At 40.9% G+C, this 24244-nt stretch overlaps 2 protein-coding genes across 3 annotated transcripts in view; one reads left to right on the top strand and one right to left on the bottom strand.

The window, feature by feature from the left end:
* Window positions 1–4300, top strand: part of shtn1 (shootin 1) — a 31633-nt gene extending 27333 nt beyond the window's left edge. The window contains exon 16 of the mRNA XM_034899094.1: window positions 3664–4300. Coding sequence (XP_034754985.1) covers window positions 3664–3680 — 17 coding nt within the window. The 3' untranslated portion in view covers window positions 3681–4300. The remainder of the gene's footprint in view (window positions 1–3663) is intronic.
* Window positions 4301–5322: 1022 nt separating this feature from the next.
* eno4 (enolase 4) lies at window positions 5323–21819 on the bottom strand. Of its 2 annotated transcripts, XM_034899091.1 has the most exons (13): window positions 21564–21819; window positions 19936–20064; window positions 17687–17871; window positions 16134–16279; window positions 14697–14866; window positions 14476–14604; window positions 14213–14281; window positions 13569–13733; window positions 12777–12902; window positions 10584–10758; window positions 7283–7344; window positions 6200–6317; window positions 5323–5673 (listed from the first exon to the last, which is right to left on the bottom strand). In XM_034899091.1, the coding sequence occupies exons 1-13, from the start codon at window positions 21729–21731 to the stop codon at window positions 5579–5581; spliced, it is 1737 nt and encodes a 578-aa protein (XP_034754982.1). In that variant the 5' UTR covers window positions 21732–21819; the 3' UTR covers window positions 5323–5578. The 2 variants fall into 2 exon arrangements, with proteins under 2 accessions (XP_034754982.1, XP_034754983.1); XM_034899092.1 differs by lacking the exon at window positions 13569–13733.
* Between the last annotated feature and the right edge of the window lie 2425 nt (window positions 21820–24244).

Genomic DNA, 24244 nt, shown 5'->3' with positions numbered 1-24244 from the left:
CCGCACGCAACACTCGGCCACACGCCACACTCGGCCACACGCCACACTCGGCCACACGGCATACTCAGCCACACGCCATACTCAGCCACACGCCATACTCAGCCACACGCCACACGCCATACTCAGCCACACGCCATACTCAGGTTTATGCTGAACATATAGATAAAATGTTCAGCATCACTGACAACATATTTCATTTGTTTTCTGACAATATCATTAATTCAGTTATGCGATTGAAGATCCTCGGATCTTTAATAATTCTCTGAGGTTTTTTTTGGAGGAGGGATTCCATTCCCAGTCTTGATGATGTATGACTTCAGTGGCTCAACAGTCCGGGGTCTCAGTCCGCGGGCTGCCGGTAGACACGTGTAGAATGTGTCTTAGCATTGTCTTCCTGAAACAAGCAGGGACGTCCATGAAGAAGACATTGCTTGGATGGCAGCATATGTTGCTCCAAAACCTTATAGTACCTTACAACATTAATGATGCCTTCACAGATGTGCAAGTACCCATTAACACTAACAACCCCCCCCCCCCCCCCCCCCCCCCCCCCCCCCCCCCCCCCCCGCCTCCATACCATCACAGATACTGGCTTTTGAAATCTGCACTGATAAAAATCTGCATGCTCCTTTTCCACTTCGACCTGAAGGACATAACATCCATGATTTTTAAAAACAATTTGAAATGTGGACTCGTCAGACCACAGCACACTGTCCCCCTTTGCGTCAGTCCATCTCAGATGAGCTCGGCCCAGAGAAGGCGGCGGCGTTTCTGGGAGTTGTTGATCTATGGCTTTGGCTTTGCATAGTAGAGTTTCAAACTGTGTTAACTGATAATGGTTCTCCAAAGTGGTCCTGATCCCACATGGTAATGTACTTGACATAATGCAGTGCTGCACTGAGGGATCCAAGGTCACGGCCATTCAGTGTTGGTAAAAAAAAGATCTGTACCCAATCATGACCAGTTAACCTGTCCAGCTGTGGAATGTCCCAGCTTGTTAGGAACGTGTGGCAGGCATCAGATAAAAAAAAAACACTTAGCAGTTTGAACGTTAATATCTTGTCTTTGTAGTGTATTCAATTGAAAATACATTGAAAAGGATTAGCAAGTCATTGAATTTAGTTTTTATTTACATTTACACAATGTCCCAACTTCATTGGAAAGGGGGTTTGTTTCTTTACTAATAATACATTGCATTCATGTAAAAGTCCAAAATGACGGATGGGTGGTTCTGTTTAGGGTCAGAAAAGCTCCTGGTTAGGTTTCAGGAAAGATGATAGTATGCGTTTAATTTATTACCATTTGAATAAATCCACAACATCTCCCTTAACTTAGCCAAAAACCTTAACCTTAGTTAGACTCAAACCCCGGTCTCTGTTGTAGACCCACCCGGACCCTCCTTGTGTGTGGAACAGAAATGTAGCCCCTCCTAACTCCAACAATGTTGGAACAAACATCCCAGTTAGTTTGAATGATTTTGCTCAAAATGTAAGAAACATATGTCAAAGCTGCAATGCATTCTGGTCTACTGAGTCTACTGTTGGTGGCGAAATCTCCATAATGCATTACTCCCAATATGTGGAGGTTAATTTGTTTAAGAAACAGTTTCATTCTGAGTAAATAACAATAAAATGTGATTTAAAAAAATCAGATTTAGTTGTAGTTATTTGGGGAACATTATAATAATCTGCAGAGGGAAGTCGCACCGGCAGGTATTTCAGCACTTCACCCCTAGCTGGTTTGGAACAGTGTTAAAGGGTCTTAGGTGGATCTCCCCTCTAAGTCCCGGTCCGTGTTAATCAGGTGTGGAGCCGAGGATCAGCCTGTGCCCATTGAAAATCACAATGACTGTTTTATGACTGATTTATCCACAATGGGGGGGGGCTGCTCGTGTGTTGTTTTGTGTCTCCTCGACACCTGCCCACATTTCCCAGACACTTCCTCCAGCGAGGGATGGAAACGTGAGAACTGTGAACTGGGGGCGATGTCCGTCACCTATTGTGTTCCGCTGTTAATTAAAGCTCAGGCTTCATTTAGCACTGAGGTGCCATTTCCAACAATCCCCCCCCCCCTCCCCAACAGAGTGTTGAGGAAATGTCATTGTTGCTCTTTTCTAACCAGATTCATCAGCAGCAGGCTTCAGAGACTCCACTCCACCTTCCACACGCTCATTCATCCCTCGCTGCAGGAAGTCACACTCTAATTTTATTTAACAGCTCATTTAGTCACAACAGTGGAGCGGGTAGAAACAGGAAATGGCCTGTGAGGAGATTCTGTAAACTAATCAGTTGTGCAGAGAGCATATTTGGCTTTCCCTGCTCTATTTTCTCAGGACACAAACAGCATGAGGATGTGTGAATTATCTGGGAGGATAGTGTTGGAGAGTGGTCCACCTGCGTGAGTAGGAGTGAAATGGGAAAGAGAAGGCCTTTGTATCGATGTATGTCCCGTCCTCATATCGTCCCTATTGAATGAGGTTCTGGTCTCTGTGTCCCAAACGGCAGCAGCTGACGGCCGACCACCAGGAGCCTGGGTCTGTCTGAGGGGTCTTCCTAAAATGAAATCTTTCCGCGCCACTGTTGCACCAAATGCTTGCTCTTGGGAAATGACTGTGTCTTTGTTAATTGTAGAGTGTGGTCTAGACCTACTTTATCTGTAAAGTGTCCTGAGATAACTCCTACTGTGATTTTGACACTTAAATTCTAGTGGAGGCCATCTTGGCACATCTCAATGGTACGCCAACATGCACAATAGTCTCTGATTCAGAGAGGAGCTGTTGTCTCCGTCTTCCTTCCCTCAGCAGAGACAAAGTCAATGACTGTCTCCGTTCTTTACTCCGCCATCTGCTCCAGCCGCCCAACTGGCTGATGTTGATTGACGGACGGTACACACACCGCTGATCGAGGCAAAACATGTAATTACACAAACCATGCTGTGTCCTTTTCTTCTCCCGCCGCCCATTCTCAGCTCTCCCCTCGTCATCGGCCGGTACAATTTAATGTTTTGTTGTTTTTGTGTTCTTCAGGGACCAGCAATTAAGGAGGTCCTTTTTACTGTGTCTGGGAAACACTTAATTTGACCTATTTTGTTAGTCATTTCATTTATTTTCCCAAACATTGTAATTGCCTGCCGGGGAGCCTCAGTGGAGACGCTGCCGTGTGTCCAGCCTCAGTTTGTGTATGCATGTTCCATTGATTAGAGGTTGTCAGTTACAGCTAACCAAGAAACTGGAAGAATTATCAGTCTGAGAACATTTGTTATTTCACGTATTTGTCTGACATTAAAGTAAAATGGAGCAGTTGTATAACCTAGACCCAGATGAATTCAGAGAAACTGAAATGTGTCAACCTGACCATACTATCAACATCTCCAGCGGAAATTTCATTTCCAGCCTTAACATGTGAAGCAGAACTATGATAGTGTGAGCAGGGCCATGTCAGCCACATTCACTCTGTTTAATGGAAGAGAGCTGTGAATAAGGGAAAACTCACTTGACAGGCCCATTGATGCAGCTGTATGCGTCTGATACACAAAGCATTTGTGAAGCTCCTCCATTTCCCCCTGTATACAAGCAGCCTTTTTTTCTGTGGTGCAGGCCGGGCGGATGCTCGTCCAGGCCTCTCCTCTCCTGTTTCTACACACTGACAGAATCATTTCCTCCAGGAACTGAGGAGCCATGAGAGGGGGCAGCGAGGGTGCTGACCAGTTATGAAGGGGCCTTTACCTCACACGTCCCAAACACAGGAGGCAGGCTTTGTTAGACAACATTGACACAGTTCTGTGTGTTTGTGTGTGTGTGTGTGTGTGTGTGTGTTCTCCGACAGCTACTTACAGCCTTTTCTTATCCAGCTCTGTTAAAGCACGGCCCTTCCCCTGGCCAAATGAACACAATGAATCAAGAAGTATTTAGCCTACTCTTGGATCAATCGGCTTATGTATTGTTTGAGTATTGTTCTTAATAAATGTGTGATGTGAAGCCACAGTCATCCAACTGTGATATGGTCAGAGGATTTTAATTACTTGTTTCATAATGGTCTTCTGTCAATATATATTAGTCAATATGAATGAGTGTGATCGGTAACCCTGCCTTTTAAAGCGGTGAAATATTTTAATTCAGTGGCGAGATTTATAGTATTCTAGATTAACAGTTCCCAACATAGGGGTCGAGACACAACTCGGGTCGCAGGATCGGTTGAGGATTTGTGTGATGATTTACAGAATAGTAGAGTACAAAAAAATTAGGCCTGTTCAATTAATCAAATAGTAATCACAATTTCAATTTTTGTCTCCTAACGATCACGTAAGTATTAAAGGGAATGCCACAGGTGAAGATGTGTTCACTGTTTCTTTAAGTTTAATAAATGCATCATCTTTCCAAAAGTCAATGAGGAATCTTGTCAAATAATCGTGATTTTCAATATTGTAGTGTAACTGCATGCAGAAGACAATGATTTGTTTTCAAGTGTTGGGAATCCCTGATCTACATGCCGTATCAGTGAGCCGAGTCGAGCCGAGTTGAGTCGACTCGAGTGGACCAGGTTCCATGTAATGGAAAAACGCCATTTGTGACACCAGTGAGGGCTAATGACCACACATTGATATTGCAAATTAAGTGGAAATATCACGATATTTCAGGCTGTATCTGCAATAATAATTTAATTTATAATTAATATAATTAATAATAATTTTCGTCAGGATAGACAACTAACTCCATATTTTATAATAATAATAAATATAATAAGAAAATACAATTGCAACAAAACAGAAGTTATGGTTTCTATAACAGCATAAACGTTAACAGTTGGCCTATAAATATTCTGTAAACACTGAAACAAAAAATTATCTCTCAGTTCTTTAGTTTGCAAACAAAAGATTCTGTGTAAAATAGAAATAGTAGAGCAAAGGTCACATGTAAACAGTTGCCCGGTTAACAGGCAATTACATCCACAAGTTATATTTTGCCATTAGGATAGGATTTTATAAATACATTGATATGAAAAATGATACCCTTTAGTATAAGATATGGCACATCCCCTGTGTTTAAATTGTTTTTCTACCTTAACAAAAATACAGAAACTGAATCTTTCTCTTTTTATACTACAAACGTTATTCATAAGAAACGTGCTTTAAATAGCAGAAGTGCTCACATGAAATAATGTCCTTCAACAGCGGATCTCTTGTTTGCCTTGTAGTGTGTACTGATGGCTCCTGAGTGTTGGTTCTGTGGAGATGGCTGATTGTGTGTTTGTGTAAGGAGGTCCAGCGTACAGCACCTGCTAATGTAGCGTGTACCGTATACAGTAGTGAAGCAGCAACCAGATGTCTGGGGGTTGTATAAACTGTTTTTATTGAAGGTTATGTTCACCCACTTAGCCTCTCTCTGATACAGCTTCACATCCATAAGGTAACACTAGATGAATGCACTTTGTTCATAATCAACCCAGCCGGGTTTATAAATGAAATCCGGACATGCAAGTAAGCAACAACAGCAGGATTAACTGATGAAAGTGAAATATAATGTGGTTGCACTGACACAGATTTTAAATCAGTCCTACTTTCTGGATGAGAACAGAAGGTGTTAGCAGGCCGTGTCGGACGGAGCACTCTCTGCAGTAGCGGACTGCTGCTGGGGTTTTTTAGTGAACAATGGAGGGGGGTGCTTCTCCTCGGAGACTGTGGACGAGACAAAATAATGAAATGAAGTGAACAGACAAAAGCTAGACCGCAGATGTCTCAGATAACTGGACTGGAAAGGTGTTTCTGCCGCTGCAGCTGAAGCACACTGAGCCTTTCACTCCGGGCTTCAGCATACAGCAACACAAACATTAAACACCAATAAACACGTTATCTCAACTTTGTCTGATGGGAATTGGGTACACACAGTCATATACTCATCTCTCCTTAACCCTCCTGTGTCCCTGCATGCTTTTTGGAAATGACTGGGGCTGGGAAAGTATTTGTCCTTGTGTGTAATTAGGGAGCCAATTAACAGGTCCACCACACACACACACACACACACACATTTGTCTGATCCCTCACACACAGTTTCCTTTCACATCGAACACTGAGCGAGGGAGCAATGTGTTCTCAAGCCTAGGGATTCCTACCTCTCTCGGTGGCTTTGTCTGGCCTCCTTTTTCTCTGTCCGGCTAAAAAAAAGAAGAAAAAAAAAGACAAGGGAGGAGTATGAAAAACGTACCTAGGATTCCCTGTTGGGCCAGTTCTTCCTCTATAGAAATCAGCCGGTTGAATTTAGTCATGGTCTCAGCACTCCTTAGACCTCCCAGTTTGACATAGTCCAGGCCCAGGCCCACAGCCTGAGGGAGGAGACAAAGTGGTGCTGAGGAACGGTTTGTATGCCACCAAGGGGAGGATTGTCTCGCATAGCCAGACCTTCCTCCACAGCGCTGCGGAGGAAGGTCTGGCTAGTCCACAGTATTCTGGGATGGGAGAAAAACGTGCTCTGGTTTATCGGCATTTCTTTAAACCAATCACAATTGTCTTGGTGCGACGCTAGGCGCTGGACGGAGCCACGGTGCCTCTGCTAAATAGTCTCAGGTAAGAACTTGTTTTGGTGGAACACGTGTACGTTCAGAAGTAGTTTTAGTCATCAACAGAAAACTCAGCTGTCTGGATTTACCCTGCAGACATCTGAGGACCAGGTAACCACAGTCCTCAGATTGGACAGATAGTCTAGCTAGCTGTCTGGATTTACCCTCCAGAGATCTGAGGACCAGATAACCATAGTCCTCAGATTGGACAGATAGTCTAGCTAGCTGTCTGGATTTACCCTGCAGAGATCTGAGGACCAGGTACCTATAATCCTCAGTAATCCGCCAGAGTTTAGAGAGTCAGTGTCCGGAGGCCCGGGCCTTGTTGGTTGACCACAGAGCTAAGTCAAGTGAAGTGAAGTGAAGTACTAATTCATTGGCAATGCATCTGTATGTAACGTTCTCATTTGGTGTTTGTGTGCATAAAATGTCCAAAAATATTAGAAAACGCTCATCCAAATTTCCCAGAGTCTAAGTTGACATATTCACATTCCTTGATAATCAGTATACAGTAGATAATCAGTTTACTCACTGCCAAACAGGCAGATTAATGGTGACGCTCTATATGGATCATATTCATGATATTACACACACAGCACATCATTACATGCTGCTGCTTTAGAATGAGGTTTCCTGCTCTGAATGTGGAGAAGATATGCAGAAGCGTTCTCTGATCAGACCGGTGACATGAAGCTGGAAACACTAAATGAAATAGAGGGAATTAAACTCACTATATCTGACAAAGAGTCATCACTGCAGGGCTCACTGTATGTCGTTCCCATTAACACTGAACCTGGTAGAAGGTAAAGAGACACACACACACACACACACACACACAATTAGCATTGATATCATTACACCATAGAAGCAATATTTCACAAATAAAAATTAAGAGGGATTTTGATATAGTACCGGCAATAACGTTTTGCTTCAGCATGCATCTACTTGATTCCTGTGTCACCATCAGCTGACTGATTTGTCCAATCATATTCATTTGGTGTACATCTCAGCCATTGTTCCATGGCACTGACCTACAGAGGGTCCACTCTGCTGTCTATAAACACTGAGCTTGCTGTGTAATCAAATACAGTCTCCTGACTCTCATCTCATTCCATCAACTGTCCCTCGCAAAGCGCTTCCCAATGGGAAATCAGCCTTGATGATATCATTTAAAATGTGTGTTTTAATCAGAGATAGAGGGACCACAGTGTACTCAATTCAGTCAATTCAAACCTAACTGCTGTTTCCTGCCAACAGATAATGTCTAAAGCGCCACATTACATTCTCTTAAGTCCTCTTCTGGTGATTTAAAATGTGGGCTATTAAACATTAGATCCCTCTGTGGTAAGAGTTTCTAAATTAATGATTTTATTCTATTTCTCAGTATGGACTTCGGTTCTTATTCCTCACTGAATGTTGGCTCTCATCCAGTGCCTCAGCAACACTTATTGAGGCTTCTCCTCTGGACTACAGCTTCTTATTCTCTGCTAGAGAAGGAAAAACAGGGTTGGGATTGCCACTACACATTCAAACTTGTTCTCCTGAACAAAGTGCCCTTTCGGAGATTTCTCAAATTTCAAATACTTAGCCATGGTTATTAAAACTCACAAACCCTTACTTCAAATAATTACCTACTGACCCCCGGAGCACAATTTAGGCTTTATCAGAGTTTTCTGAACTATTCAATTGCTCTTGTAAAATATGATAAAGTCATTTTACTTGGCAATTTCAACATGCATGTCAATGACTGTCCAGACACTAGAGCAGTGGAATTTATGGACCTTGTAATAAGTCTTGAATTTACTCAATATGTGAAGAGCACCACTCCCAACCGTGGAAATACACTGGCCCTAGTTTTTACAAAGGGCTGACATCTTCTCTGTCATGGGGGTTACAGTCTCTGAGCATTTTTGTGTCTTTTCAGTGTCTCACTCTCTGTCCTCAAAGTAAGTGTTCACAGCCTGACACATACACCTATTGCCGTACTAACAGCAACATTAAGTCTACACTGGCTAAGTGCTTACCTGACATATTTGGTTTCTACTTTAGCTTCCCTTGATAATATCACTGACAGTGCCTTGGTTAACACTCTTGACTGTCGCACCTGTTATGAATAGGAAAAACACTCCAATGAAAATGCCGCCTTGGTTCACTGATTACACTCGTGCACTCAAACAAATCTATACATGCCAATTCTCACGTAGCCTGGGTTTCTAGTCTTACATCAAGGCTATTACGAAGAAATCTTTCCATCACAGTAATAGTGCAAAAATTCGGCCCATCTTATCATTTTGTGATGCAGTAACTGTACTCCATGCATTTGTGTCTTCCTGACTTGATTACTGCAATGTCCTTTTTCTGGTATTCCAAATCGTACATTTAAGGCCATGCATGGAGTCGCACCACCTTATTTATCTGATTTTTTCACATCATATACACGGGCACGCTCTCTCCGCTCCCTTGATGCTGTTCTCCTGGTCATCCCCCTAGTAAACTAAAACTCTGTTGGTTATAGAGCATTCTCCTACCCTGCCCATCATCTTTGGAACGGCTTCCCACTACATGATAAAAAAAACTCACTCAGTTGACCTTTTTACAACTAGATTGAAAACCCACCTCTAGTCCTCATACTACAGCCATCCATGACACACCATCCTTTTCTGCATCCTTCACAAACAAACCAAAGTGTACTGAGACCCAGTTTAATGGTGGTTTTACACTACAATGAACATTAACTTTGTTTGATATCATTAAAAGTAAATGTAGGCTTTTCTGTTGGCTTCTTGACTCATTTAAAAAAAGAGAGACACTGAACTGCTGGCTGCAGAAGCAAGAGAGAGAGAGAGCGTGGCAGAATTGTGAAAGAGAGAAATAAAATAATATTTAAAAAAACAGTCAAATTGTAAAGTTAACCTACACAGCAGCTGGATTCTCGCAATACAACAAGATCACATATAACATCTTGTCAAGCTTCATGTAACGCGTTTGTGTGTGAACTACCAGCTAACTGAACCAATCAGCTACGGCCGTGGTTAAGGTGTGTGCGAGTGTTCATTCGAAACAACAATGACAGACATGAGAGACAGATTGCTTTTCCAATCACATAACAGGTATTTTTGGAAAGTGCCTGCCCTTTTTCGTCGTTTTCCACGACGGCTTCTTAGAAGGTTCTGACTAATGGTTTGAACTGTCTGACACATCAGGTTAGTTTTAAAGCACAGTGGGAAAATATATATATATACAGTATATGTTGTTGTTTGTTTTTTCAAGTGAAAGAGACAGGGTCAATGAATTGCAGAGTTTGTGTACCCCTATGATCATCAGAAGCATTTATCCCATGTTGCTTTATAGGTAGGATCTACAGCTTGTTGGACACACAGACAACAATAGGCTCAATGAATTTTTGTTCCTTAAAAATCCTTCTGGGGACTTCAAAGAGCCCAGAACCTTGGGTCAAATGCAGCTTATTATCCACAAGTGCTTGTAGAATATATGTGGGCATCACCTCAGCTCAGTACAGTTAATGCTGGTCAGGTTGCCATGGCTTTAAAAACTGCAGGACACCCGCATCATGGTTTTACTATTGCAACAATAACATGCATTTGAATGTCTTCTAACCCACACATGTCTCCGAGCTTACGACTCACCTTGCCAGACCATTCACAACAGCTGAAATGTTTGACTTTTTATAGATTTTAAATAGGTGCTGAAAGCAGGAGGGTTTTAATGTGAATGTAGGAGGTGAGGGGGTTAAATTACTGGAAAGCAGTGATTGAAGCAGAAAGTGTACAGTGCTGAGGGTGCAGAAAGAGTAGGCGCTAAATATGTTAGTATTGACAACCTGGTTGGCTTCCATCTACCATTGGCTCCTTTCCAACACATCTTAAAACAATGTGAAGTGCATTCAGTGCAAGCCAAATTTCAATGTAGTTGTAAAGATTGTATTTAGTAACTGTTGTATATCCTCCACAAACTGTGAGCACTGGGGGTTGATGTGTTCAAAGAATGATGTTCCTATGTTGTATGTGTTACCTTGGTGCTCTGATGTGACGCAGATCAAATCACTGATTGTTGTCTCATGAATATGTTTTAAGATGTGACCCCTGACTCCCGGAAGGGGCGAGGCCTTTGACTTGTAGGTGATGTCAGAGAGCAGCGAACATGAGTTTCCAATCGCACTGCTCAGCTTCTCCCACTGGTCTATGTCCTTACAGAGCACAAACACACAATACACAAGAACAAAGATACACATTTGAACAAAGAACATGCTGTGAAAACACTCATACTTATGAAAACAAAAAAATCTCTCACCAACACAAATAAACAAAGGTACAACCAGAATTACTACACAAACCCAATGTTGACCATACATACAGTAGGGTCTACGTGGGCGCACCGCCCAGGTGAGACTGGTTGATAAAATCTGAATTACATTTAAATCAATATTGGATCTAAGAGTATGGATTTATTGTACACAAGTTTCCAAAAAGAAGCACATGTTCCAAACTTGATAGAAGAGCTTTTGTAAGGGCTAGAATGTCCCCAGGGACATGACAACATCGGACCAGTATTTCTGATATCTTTCAGAGGACGAAGACGGTAAGGAGCCCGCGTTTACCGTTTAGGTTATTTAATCATTAATAAACTGCACATTTTGTTCTCGTATATGACAAGCTCGGTCTCAGAGGGTTTAAGCGTATGCACTTATATAATAAGATGACCAGATTTCTACAATAAAAACAGGGCACAATTAGAGTTTAGCGTCCAATATATCATTAAAAAGGCCTATCTGATGGTCTTAATTACTAAACAAAAAAGAGGGACAATTCCAGCTTGCTTTAATTTACCATTGTAACTGTTGGGTTGTAATTAACAGTTGTGCAGAAATACAGTTGATAAAACTGCTACCAAGGACTAAAAACTTACATTTTATAAGAAAGTGACTAGTGTGAAACCATATGCAGCCTAGTACTACACTTGGTACTACACAAAATGAAAAGATAAAGACCATGTAAATAAAAGCTTTCTAATAGGCCTACTATTGTACCAAACCCTGCAGAGCATCAGAAAGCAGAATTCCTACTATTACAGTGGACAGTGAAGCGTTCTCATGTATGTGATGATGGATCGTATAAAAAAAAAAAGGGGTCAAAAAAAGAGAACCAGCCGCAAACAAGCACAACGCAATTGAGACGTCAACTCAGTTACCCAGTTTTTCCTTACAACACTTCACTCAAAACACCAAGGTGGTTTTCACGTACATTTAAAAACGTGAAGTCTGGTCGCCAGGGACAAATTAGCTTGTAACATTAGTAAGGCGGCCCCCCCGGTCAACATTCGTCCCTGCACGGCTGAAAACTCAGTGGCCACACTTCTGTGCTAGCTAATCTTTATAATGGAGTTACCTGGTGCTAACTGGAGGTAACTGTTGCTCAGAACATTCCTCTTAGCAACTTACAGTTGCATGGATACGACCCTCTTTTTCTCCAACACAGCGGCGCCCAGCCAGGGGCTTTTGACTATTGCCAGACCCACCCGGTGCCTGTCTCCCTGGGAAACTCCAGAAAAAGAGGGTCCAACCCCTCTTGTAAAGACGAGCCCAACTATCTATTTGGTACAGTTCCACCTTTGCCTACTAGCTCTGGTTCTTTCCCTGCCAGAAGGTGCTCTCCCTACAACTCCCTCTCCCTCTGCCCGCAACCTGGCTGACGCTGCACCTGATCCCGATGTCTGTTACTGCAGACTGAACACAAGTTGTTAACAGTAAATTAGTGGTGTACTCTATTAAACTAAATCAGCAACTCCCCATCTGTAAGTACAGGAACTTGTCATCAATAGGCTATCTCAATGTTAACTTCTGCAAGCTAAATGTCATGGTTATAGCACAGTCAACCATGGGGTTCTCCTTTTATTACAAGCTTATGAGCAGAAACATGCCATTATCTTCAGAGTTCTGTCCCTACACATCATTATCCATAAAGATTTACATCTTCAGTAGGAACTTTGAATTGGCTTTTTCGGATTTAACCTGAATTGTTTCTACTTTTCTCTTAACGTGTCAGGAGCAGAAACAAAAGCAAAAACGACATGGAAAATAAACAATGAATACAAAATATTGTATGTAACAACATTATTGTCTCCAATATATAAACAATATTGTGTATATACGTACATGTACATGAAATTGAACATGCTGATGAAAGAATTATAATGCTGTGGACTTACCTCTCTCCTAAATGGATCGATTAAGGCCACCACCACTGGGTATTTGCCGATAAGGGTACGGTATAAATCAACTAATTCATCTGGAGACTTCAAAACACCAGATGCAATTTCATACTTTCCTTTAGACTGAGGAAGAGAAGCAGAAACCAAATGTCATTCTCTTTGTTGCTTGTTGTCAGCTGAATACATATAGAATTGATTTATAAGAGGACACCGACCCAATGACTCCAAACCAGGGGGGATCTAGGATCAGAACGTTAGGGGTGCCTGAAACCCATTTAACGTACATTTTTTAAACATTTTCTACTGTGCATTTTAACTTCATTTGGTCCATCATGGTAGGGGAAACATGGAACTATGTAACTAGAAAGAAACCAGTTTTTAAGAAAACTTACTTTAATGTTAAGCCACAGGGCCATTCCTACAAAGGTCAGGTGATATTACAAATTAAGTTGGATATCTATCCTTGGAAAAGCAGACGTTTCCACAATGCAATATCAATAACTTTTAAAAATTAAAGTTTTATGCAAATTTGGCTGACAAGCCCTATTTTCTAAAAGAAATGGCCCAGAATTGTTTTCTGAATGATCTTGGAACTAGCTGCTGGGTTTAGTTTCACAATGCTATTCCTAGAGCAGAACTCCTTAGCACACTATAGATTAACAGTTTTTTTGCTGTTTTTTTGAAGAAATTATTTTTTAGGGTTGCTTGGATCAAGTTAAAGGCTAATATTGCCACCGTTGCAAACACCTTGTGTCACATAAAGCCAGCAACTACTTTTGGTCAACTTACATAGTCCATTAGCTCAGAGGCAGCACAATGTACTGCTAAATGGATCTCTGTTCCCAGTGACAGTCCAATGTTAGTGCAGGCTTCAGTGATCAGATCTAGAGGCTGCTCAGGCCGCTCGTAGTTCACAGCCAGCACTCCACTGTCACACAGCATTGCCTGGGTGGCCTAGGTGCAAAGAGGAAGTTCAACTTGTCAACAACCTCTATGTATTGTGCTTAGCTGATGCAGCATGTGAGTGACAATAGATAATAATTCATAGGGTTGAATGAGATGGTTGTCATTGCAAGATTATTAGAAGCGTGTGCACTCACTTTCTTCCACTGTTCAAGTTAGGAATATTAAGGCTATGGGTCAGTGAACTATGCAGGATACAACTCTGTGTATATACAGTACAAATGCTGCATGAAGAAAAAGTATTGAATGCTTAAGCATCTCGACATACCTCCAGTCCTGCATACCTGAGTTAATTTCAAGACTAGCCATGAGAATGAAAAAAACTTTCTTTTTTTCTATGTAACAATTTAGGAAAGCTCAGTAACAGAAAAAGCCTTGAATCTTGCCTTCACAGTGTACATTATGTGCTCTCATAAAACATGTGAACTCAGGTCCTATTCTCACAGTAAATACATTTTAATGTCCCTCACCCCGGTTTTTGTTGAAGCATTCACTATTCGCATCATCTCCTTCTGTAACTCAAGGGTCATTGTGACGATCTGTTGAAAAAGTTCACAGTTTTTTAACAAACGCTACTGGGAAGACGGAAAAAAAATGGAGGTGCCTTAGCGGACCTAAGAAAAAAACTTGCACAAAGGACACTAACTTTATACAGTGAACATATCTAGACCAACTACCAATAGACAGATAGAACATGTAACAGCTACAGAGATGTTTGAAGAGCGGGGAGTACTTGTTTGACTCGTTGTCCAGCTTGTGGGATCAGGATGACTTCCTCCAGTAAACTCAGTTTTCCAGGAGAAGTCTTCCCACAGCTCATTAAAGTAACCAAAGAGACAGGAATATGAAACTGCGTTGGAACCTGAAAGAAATTGTTAAAGACATTTTTACATGTTGCTCCCAGTGTAGTGTTTTTGTGAATATACGTATGTGTTTGTACTTGTTTGGTCGAACCTCTGTTTTCTTCAGAGCTGCTACGTATTTGTAGAGAGGGATACCCTGTGTTTTTGCCCCAGTTTTGGCTACAGCCAGAGACACTGAGCCAATGGCCAAGCTCCCAGGCAAAACTGGTTCTGGTGGCTCTGCTGGAGGAAACGACTTTTCTGCAGTGTTACTCTTTTTGCCTGTGAAGTAAGCCAATATGAATAGTTACAAAGTACCATACAGAGGTTGGTGTAACAAAAAGAGTCTAAATGCACATTAGGGGATTTTAGATGATGGCCTTTATAGAGCAACAATGAGCTACAAAAAATATTTAAATTAAATATTTAATTTAAATACATTTTTAAATTTATTTAATAATGAATAAAAGAGTTAGATCAAAGTTTATTTTTATAGCACATTTACAAACAGTCACTACTGCCCCAAAGGGCTGTACAGATACAGAAAAAACAGCATAAGATAAAAAGCATAATAAGTAGCCCAAAAACCCTTCTACAACAGAATATGCCAAATACAATAAACACAGACAACAGATAACAACTTTGCTTAAAGCAATAACAATACAATATTACAGTTCAGCTTCTGTTAAAAGCCAGTGCAAAAAGATGTGTTTTTAAAAGTGATTTAAAGCTCTCAATAGAGGAAGCTGCTCCAATGTTGAGAGGGAGAGAGTTCCAGAGCTTAGGACCTGCTACTGAAAAAGCTCTGTCCCCTCTGGTCAGTCTGAAAGCATCTGGTCAGTGGACCTGAGGGCTCTGACTGGAGTGGGCAAAATCAGCATATCAGATACATGTGCCAGTGCCAGCCCATTAAGAGATTTAAAAACAAACAATAAATCTTAAAATGGATTCTAAAAACGACGGTCAGCCAGTGGAGCGACGACAGCACAGGGGTGATGTGGTCCTGTCAGCAGGTGTGCAGCCGCATCCTGAACTAAATGTAATCGGTGAACTGAAGACTGATCAAGGCCATAGTTCAATCAGTTAGTGTAGTCCAGGCGATTTGTGATCAGGGCATGCACAATTGTTTCCAGTTGACTATGGGGCAGGTAAGACTTGACCTGCCCAAGAAGTCTGGGCTAAAAGAAGCCTGTTTTTACAACTGAGCTAATCTCTTTATCAAGTTTAAAAGAACTGTCAATAAAAACACCAACTCTTTTTACAAATGGGCAGCAGTTTGAGGATATTGCGCCAAGATCACTGTTAAAACCAGACATCAGGCTCCCTAAAAATTACAACTTCAGTTTTTTTTGTCATTTAAGTTTAAAGAGACAGGCGCTCCAACAGAGTGTCTCATAAATACAGAAGCAGCAGCCATTGGCAGTAGGAGAAAAATAAAGGGGTTTTTGAACATTAATGCATGTAGACATGTTCTAGTAAAACAAAATACAAGTATGAACCTGAAATTATATAATAGATCACCTTTAAACAATACTAGTTGCTACCATACCTTTATCAACACTTTTCTTGTCTTTAGTCTGTGCAGATAGTGGAGAAGACAGAACCACATCAGTCTCGCTGGGTGAACGACTCTCCTCCTCCTTCTTCTTGTTCTGGATGTCTTTCTCCTCCAGGTAGCGGGCCATGAAGAAATTGCTACCCAATTACACAACAAAAATGACAACAAGCTGTAAAGGAAGGCTGATGTGTAAATTCGATTTTTCATGGCGGTATAGGAAATAAGACTTCAAATGTAAGTGTGTAATTACTGAGCTCTAAAATATTTCAGACTGTTGGAGAAAAAAACATGTGCTTTGTGTGGAGGAAGCATTTGTTAAATTTGACTCATTCTGCGGCTGGCTCTCTGCTTCGTAACGTTCCTACTCCACTGCTCATTTGTACGTTAATGTGGGAATGGTACACATAAACATGGCTGCCACTCTGAACAGTGCAAAGGAGTGTCTGGCTAGTCTACACAGCAGAAAGAGGTGCTCTAGTTCATTGGCATTTACCAATCACAATCATCTCGGGCGGTGCTAAAGGCCGGATGGAGCCATGGTGCCGCTGCTAAATAGTCTCAGGAAGGAACTTGTTTTGGTGGAACATGTGGACGTTCAGAAGTAGTTTTAGTCATCAACAGAAATTTCGATTGGACAGATAGTCTAGCTAGCTGTCTGGATTTACCCTGCAGAGATCTGAGGACCAGGGAACCATAGTCCTCAGAAATCCACCTGAGGTTAGAACGCCAATACAGAGACAGAGGAAGGGGATGGACATCCAGCCTAAAAGAGTAGAATGTCTGGCAGAACGAGCGCAAACCTGGAAGTGGAACGTTGTGGATATAGAAAAAAAAAAAAGGAATGGCCTTTCTATTCATTTTATTTGTATGGGTGTGACACTGCTATGATCAGGAATGGAAACTCAAAGTTTTCTCCTGGACCAGTCCTGGAACTAGGGAAGTACTGCACACATTGTTTTCTGTACTGCAATGCTCAATCAGTAAACCACAAATACATGAAATTCGACAATGTTTAGAAAAAAATGCAAGTATTTAGTTATTACCTGACTGCATTCTTGTCACAATAAAAAAAGGTTTCTCTGCAGCATTTATTACAAAACACAAAAATGTTCCACTGAAACATTATTTAAGTATAGCACTTTTTGAAAGCAGGCGGACCACCATAATTGAATGTGGTGCAAACTGCCCTAGATAGATAGAATTTTACAATAAAGAATGGTTGTATATATACAACCATATATATATATATACACATATTATTATATACATTATACATTATACATTATATACATTATATACATATACATTATATATATATATATATATATATATATATATATATATATATATATATATATATATATATATATATATATATATAATTATTATTACTAAAACAGTGCATAACTATTCATTTGATCAGTGGAGTGATCTGTGGAGATCACTCCACAGATACAGTGGAGTATCTGGAAATGGATGATCAATTCAACATGTCTCCAGATATGAAACCCTTCACAGTAATTTGAAAACCATTTGAACACTACCTGAGTATATGGTCAACATCTGATTGGTCACAGGGGTTTTGGCCCTTCAGCATGTTGTTAAGAGGTTCATTGATCCACTGGGCAGCAGTTATCACATGGTCAGCCCTCTCCTGACATGTTGCTTTCCAGTCCAGCGATGTCTCCTTAGGACCAAAGTGGCTGGAGATGGCAGCTGAGGACATGCTCTAAACACAAAGACAGGGACAAAGTTTTTCAAAATTATTTTACTACTATAAGGCATGCACTACACGGCCTAGCATCTGACTATATGTCACATGGTTCCAGTATTTTATAAGTTTATTAAAATGAGATTGTATATATATATATATATATAAATATATATAAATATATTATGACAGTTACTGTATAAAAATAATTTTTATAACAATTTTTCTTTACATTATGATTGATATTGTTTTAAACATTTCATAGTTTTTTATTTTTTGTGTTTTAAATATATTTTATTCATTTTGTATTTATCTAAGTGTGCATTGGTCTCTAAATCCATTTATACACTGTATGTTTTTCTCTTATTCCTTTTTCTTGTCTGATGTTTTTCAGTCACTGTTCACCCCTTTGAACTACATTTTGTGATGTTTGAAAGGTTCTATAAAAATTCAGATTGATTGATGTGGCTAGTGGCCAGTGTCTTTTTTGTGACAAGGGCCCAGGTGGGCCAGTCCCAGACTGATGGCAGCATTACTGTAATAATAGTTTCTGTGATTACAGAATCACGTATGGCATTGCAAAATTGTGCAAAAACACTACAACCAATCACAACAACACACAGGGTGACGTATCCAGAGCCCTGTACGCTTAGCTACAAGCGGCGCTAACTGGTAGATCAAACTCATATCCGCTTGGTAAAACAGCAAAAACATCCTTCTTGGAGCATGACCACAACATTTGGGAGGTAAATGAGCAGTCATGTGACAAAGGCCTAGGTTGACCTAGGTTTCACGTTAATATTCAGTGTAATTTTTACGTTTGGCCACCAAGGTGACTGAACTGATAAGAGTTTTATCAAACTCTATCTTTAAAAGCAGCGTGTCACTGATAAGCTGTTCCATCAAAACCACCATATCACCTACAATTTTTATGGAAGATCTACTTGTCCTTTGATTCTATTAATATCATGTAACTGAGCAAACTCCATGTCTCCCTCACAGTTTTTAAAACTTCCTTTGAATAAACTCACATAAATCAGAAGTTGTTATTATAGGTTCAGAATCTGCAGTCAAATTTCCCTACGCTAATGTTCCTTGCCTTCCAACATCCAACAGCAATGCAACAATCTCAGTGTGATGCTGATGGACGAGCTGAAAAAATGTATAATCCTTTTATTATTTAACTACAAAGCAAAAGTGTATCTGTGTATTACATCTGAATTAGATCCCTGCAGCTCTCTATATTCCTGTCAATACACCCTATCCAGGTTTAAACTGGTTCAGAATACTCACAAGTACCAATAGAAGAATGCATTAAACCATCCCTACATTGGTTGCCTGTGTGTTTTAGACTAGGTTTCAGGATTAATGCTGATTAACTTTAAGATATACATATTGAATTTGCTACTGACTATGTCTTTGTGTTTCACTGGCTCCTTATCTTTGTTTATATACACCTCACCTATAAATGCTTTATTTATACTGTGCTTTTATGTTGTTTGTCAATTTTAATGATATAGCCCAATATCACAAACTTGTGGTTTGTGATATTGGGCTATATCATTAAAATTGACTTGACTAAGTTATTAAAATTAGTATTACTATATAATCTAGCCTTGGCACTGATGAACTGGCCAGGTCCTCTTTACAATGTGGTTATAGCACCAAGTAATACTGTTGAGTAAAAGCGTTTATACATGCCTATTGGCTGGACCCTAGTTGTGTGCCCTCGTGACCCCAGCCTGACCTGGTGTCACATTTCATCTTTCTGGCTCATGTAATAGTGTAAAAACTGAAATGGCAAGGGTCAAGGGTCATGGTCTGTTTTCTGAATGTTGTCTTTGCTCGCATTTGGCCTCCAGCTGCCTCTTCACATCAGAGTTTGAAGAGGCCCCGTTGCTGTCATTTCAAACCATCAGCACATCACCAATGAATCACATTGCCTTTGTTTGTGCAATCTTTACGCTTAATGCATATTCTGAAATGAATATCCAGAATCTGCCATATGAATGATCGTCAGCCATCGTTCCAAGGAAAACAGTTGATCTGTGTGAAAGGCCAAATGTAAATCTTGATTATTACCTTTTCCTTGTTGCAGACGATGCAGAAGACCTCGGCCTCAATGGCTAGCTGTCCTCTTGCATCATAAACCTCCCTTCCCTTCAGTCTGCTGATCCTTGGTGGTGCACATAGGTTTGTAAAGTGATTTGCCTGGAGTGACAGGTAATGGTTAAAGAAATTAGGTACATTTAAAGCCGGAGGGTTGGGTTTTAGGACTCACAAGAGTAATTTAGATGCATCACATGGAGATGTCTTTAAAACTGCAACACATTTCATACAAACTCTTACCATACAAATAAAAGCATATTCAGCTCATATGTTCCACAGGCAAGGACAACCTTCAAAAACTGAATTATTTCACTCCACATTCACAAAGGATGTAGCCTAACACTCACACACACACGTGGTAGTAACTTTTTTTTCTAGAACCATCGTTATTTTTATGTGCAATGTAAAAATATGTCTAAAGCCTGCTTCTGAAACTAATTGCTGCAGGGTGTGTTGCATTTGAAGCAAACCGCCCAAAACCAAGTTTGAATGTCCTTTAAAAAATTAAGGAAAGTGTTACAAGCCGTAAAACATTTAAAAAAATTAGATATGTTTTCAATTTGGCATCATCTTGCCAGCCATTAAGCAGCTTGATATCCCCTTGATATAGAATGATATTCTCTCCTTGGGGGTAAAGCTGGGGTTCAAAATGTATGCAAATATTTTCCATAGTTAGGGAGAGGGGGGGGGGTCAAGGAGGCACTGGCCACCCTTGGACCACAGATACATTAAATTTGCAGCTTTTATTTGCCTATTTTGGTCAAATCTATCTTTGCTCTGTAAAGAAGTAACGTTAACAGACTTTATCAAACTTTCAGGTGTGTGTCATAACTTACTGCATTCAACTTTTTCACAGCAGGCATTTAAATCATCAAGAAAACTACAGTTGGAGGCTGGATTCCATTTAGCGGTAGGGTTGCCAGTTCCTAGGACAAGTTATTTAACTGAGCAGTCATTGACATTAATAACAGACGTCCTTCAATCTTTAGTTAGCATCAGTCAATATGTCTGCTGTGAAAAATGTCTATTGGACATGTCCTTTTATGTTTCAATTATTAATTTAATTTGTCTCCTCTACTTCACTTCTCTCCCTTCGTTTCCTCACGTCCTCCAAGCTATCCTCTTTCTAAAAGATAGTGTGTGTTGGATAGAGGAGGGCACAAGAAACGGAATACACCCCCCTTATTGATGGAATTGCATGCCGTTAAGCTAGCTAGCTAGTTAAGCTAAGGTAACCTAGCTAGCTAACGTGAGCGGTGTAGTAGCAACAGGTTGTAAAATATAGCTAGTATGTGACCATGACGCTATTATAGATAAAACAATGATTTAAAGTAGAAAGCCACATTGCCGATTTGTTTTATTGCATTTGGTGGTTGCATTTTCCTGTAATAAATAAATAAAAATGCATTTTGAAGCACTTGAATGCAGCACCACCGACTAGCTAGCTAGCTACTGGTATAATCACTATACGTGCGGTAGCTAGCTAAAATAAACCAGCTAACACACATAACCGGTTGTTAACGGTTGCTGTCGGTGCCATAGACGGTGCATGTAGCTAACGTTGACATTAGCATGGCTTTAGCGCAGGGAAACACGGTTACCAGATAACCGTGAACGTCTTCTGGCTTGTGGAAGAAGAGCTCGTTCAGAGCTCTCTCTATCTGTTCGGGGACTCTGTTCAGCCGGTAAAACTCTGCTGCTTCATTTTTAATGTCGTACAGGTCCCGCTCCTCCATAGAATCCCGGCTCATAAACCCTTGGTAAGACATTAGAGCCCAGGTGCCATCACTGTCACTGTCCCTCTAGTCTGTGTTGTCTGTCACCATGGAAACAGCCCATTCAAGTGCACCGGGAGCCCAGGAAATCCGATTGACGTCTTTCGTTTATGCCTGTGTAACGTTTTGTGTAGTTTAGTATCTATGATGTGTATGCTTTTTGCCTTCTCATAGCCTAGATTAAAGTTATATGGATATTACTTTTCGTTCCATGTATTTATTGATCATGACAGGGAAGTTGTGGGATGTTGGCAGCCATGTGCCATGTGATGATGAGTATAATAAAGAGAAAAACATGCAAAAAGATGGTCCTTAAACACGTGGACATTAATTGTAGGCAAATAGCATATTCATTAGTAGAATTCTATTATATATTCATTTAGTTTAAAGGCGCCTTTCCTGGCACTCAAGTATGCTATTTGTGATGCAATAATCAAGATTTGAGGGCATTAATATTAACCTTAGCAACCACCTACTGCTGGCCTTTACTTCTCCCCCAAAGCTTGACAAATGGCATGCAGCAGATCCACAGTAACTGGCATGGTCGGGGAGCTCCCGCCCATTCCTGGGGCCTGTCGATGAGACGGGTGTCTTCAGTTAAACACACGGACAGTTGTCTTCCTCTAGCTGGTCTCACGGCCACACGCTTGACCAATACCAGAATGGCTCTGGGCACATAGGAGCTGTCACCCAACCACAGGCCTACAGATCCCACGGTCAACGTGAATGACCAAAACAAGTTGGTGGGTGGAGGTCCAGGTCCGGGGACACGTCCCTGGGTGGGGACGTCTATGAGTATGGGACACATAAGGATTTCTTCTGTCTTTCCTGTTTTTTTTATTTTATTCATTGGGTGAATGTGGCCTACTTTTTTGTTAATCTGTTTTTGTTGCTCTTTGTTTGTTTGAATATAAAATAAATCATTGATTTAAATGAATTAACATTGTGAAAAACCTGAGACCTGTGTAACTCTTGGGTTGGGACCATTATCAGGCTTATAGTGAGCCCATATTTGGCCTGTTATTGAGCGTATGGACTCACATGTGTTCATATTAGTGAATGTTCAAATGTTTTCATAGTTCAATTATGTTTTTGCTGACACTAAATGGCCCCAGTTACATGATTATGAAAATTAAAATCACTTAGTTCCCTGGACTTCTTCCCTGTCACGTGATGGTGCTTTAAAGGCCACAGCAGCCACGTGACCCTAAGGAAACAGGAACACACTGCATAACACTTGATATCTCGGGAAAATAGCTTTACATGTAAGGACAATCAAAGCCTATTGTCCACCAACAGGCCTGCCCTACGGCACGCACGCGCGCGCGCGCGCACCGTGCGGAGGTGGCATTTATGTGGAAGGCCTTAACCCCCCGCGCGTTTCATTACGTCGAGTGTCAAGTTATTACCTGGCTGTGAATTGGACTCCCAAACATTCAATCTCACCGCTAATACCCACAAGGCCATGCGTGGTCGGCTGAGTTCCTAACTGTATAAGGATTTATCAACAATAATAGGCATAATAAACAAAACACTGGAAATATCTTCTTCACTGGGAATTCAAGGCGATGGTCTTTATTTTCAAAGGCCAGGCACTAATAGACTGCCAATATTAATAACAAAAGGCCTAATAATAATAATAATAATAATAATAATAATAATAATAATAATAATAATAATAATAATAATAGTAGTATTTTTGTCCCCAGCAGAAGGTTTCCAGGCCAAAGACAAGGGAATGCGGGACAGTGCATCGTTTGAATTGAACAAATAGCGTGCAGTCCTGTCCTCCGCGTGCACGTCTCCGTGCACGTCTGGCGGAGTCAGCCACACTTCCTGCAAAAACAGCCGAGCTGAACCCTTGACCTGGTTGTGACCTTGATCACCCAAGGGAGCCCGTCACACACCCACAATGAACTCTTGACTTTCAAATCCTATTGGAGAGATAATGGACAACTCTCTCTCTCCCTCTCTCTCTCTCTCTCTCCCTCTCTCTCTCCCTCTCTCTCTCCCTCTCTCCCTCTCTCTCTCTCTCTCTCTCTCTCTCTCTCTCTCTCTCTCTCTCTCCCTCACACACACACACACACAGGTATTTAAGGCACAAACACCATGAGACCAGCTTATTGTTTCAGGCTGTTTCCATGGGCTAGTGCACATGTTTTTTCAAAATAGGCCCCTATGCCTTAAAATTCAATTTGGACTATTAGCCCATATTAATGTACTAATAAGCCTAGCTAAGCCTCTTTTTATCCTCCACATAATGTCAACATAGCCTCGGCCTACTCGTGCCTGCAGAAAGCCTTTTTCCAATTCATTCAGTTATATTCTTCTTATTGTTATTAAATGAATGTGCAGGCACACATGCAATGGGACGTAGGTCAACGGCTTCCAGCAAACACACACACACACACACACACACACACACACACACACACACACACAATATTACATAGTCAAGAGACAGGACAGCAAACTTTATTTAATTGAATTAAATGTGTACTTTTCAT

The sequence above is a fragment of the Etheostoma cragini genome, chromosome 17 (genome assembly GCF_013103735.1).
Source record: "Etheostoma cragini isolate CJK2018 chromosome 17, CSU_Ecrag_1.0, whole genome shotgun sequence".
NCBI lineage: Eukaryota > Metazoa > Chordata > Actinopteri > Perciformes > Percidae > Etheostoma > Etheostoma cragini.
Note: the sequence above shows the minus strand (reverse complement) of the source record. Positions and strands in the feature narration are given on the sequence as shown.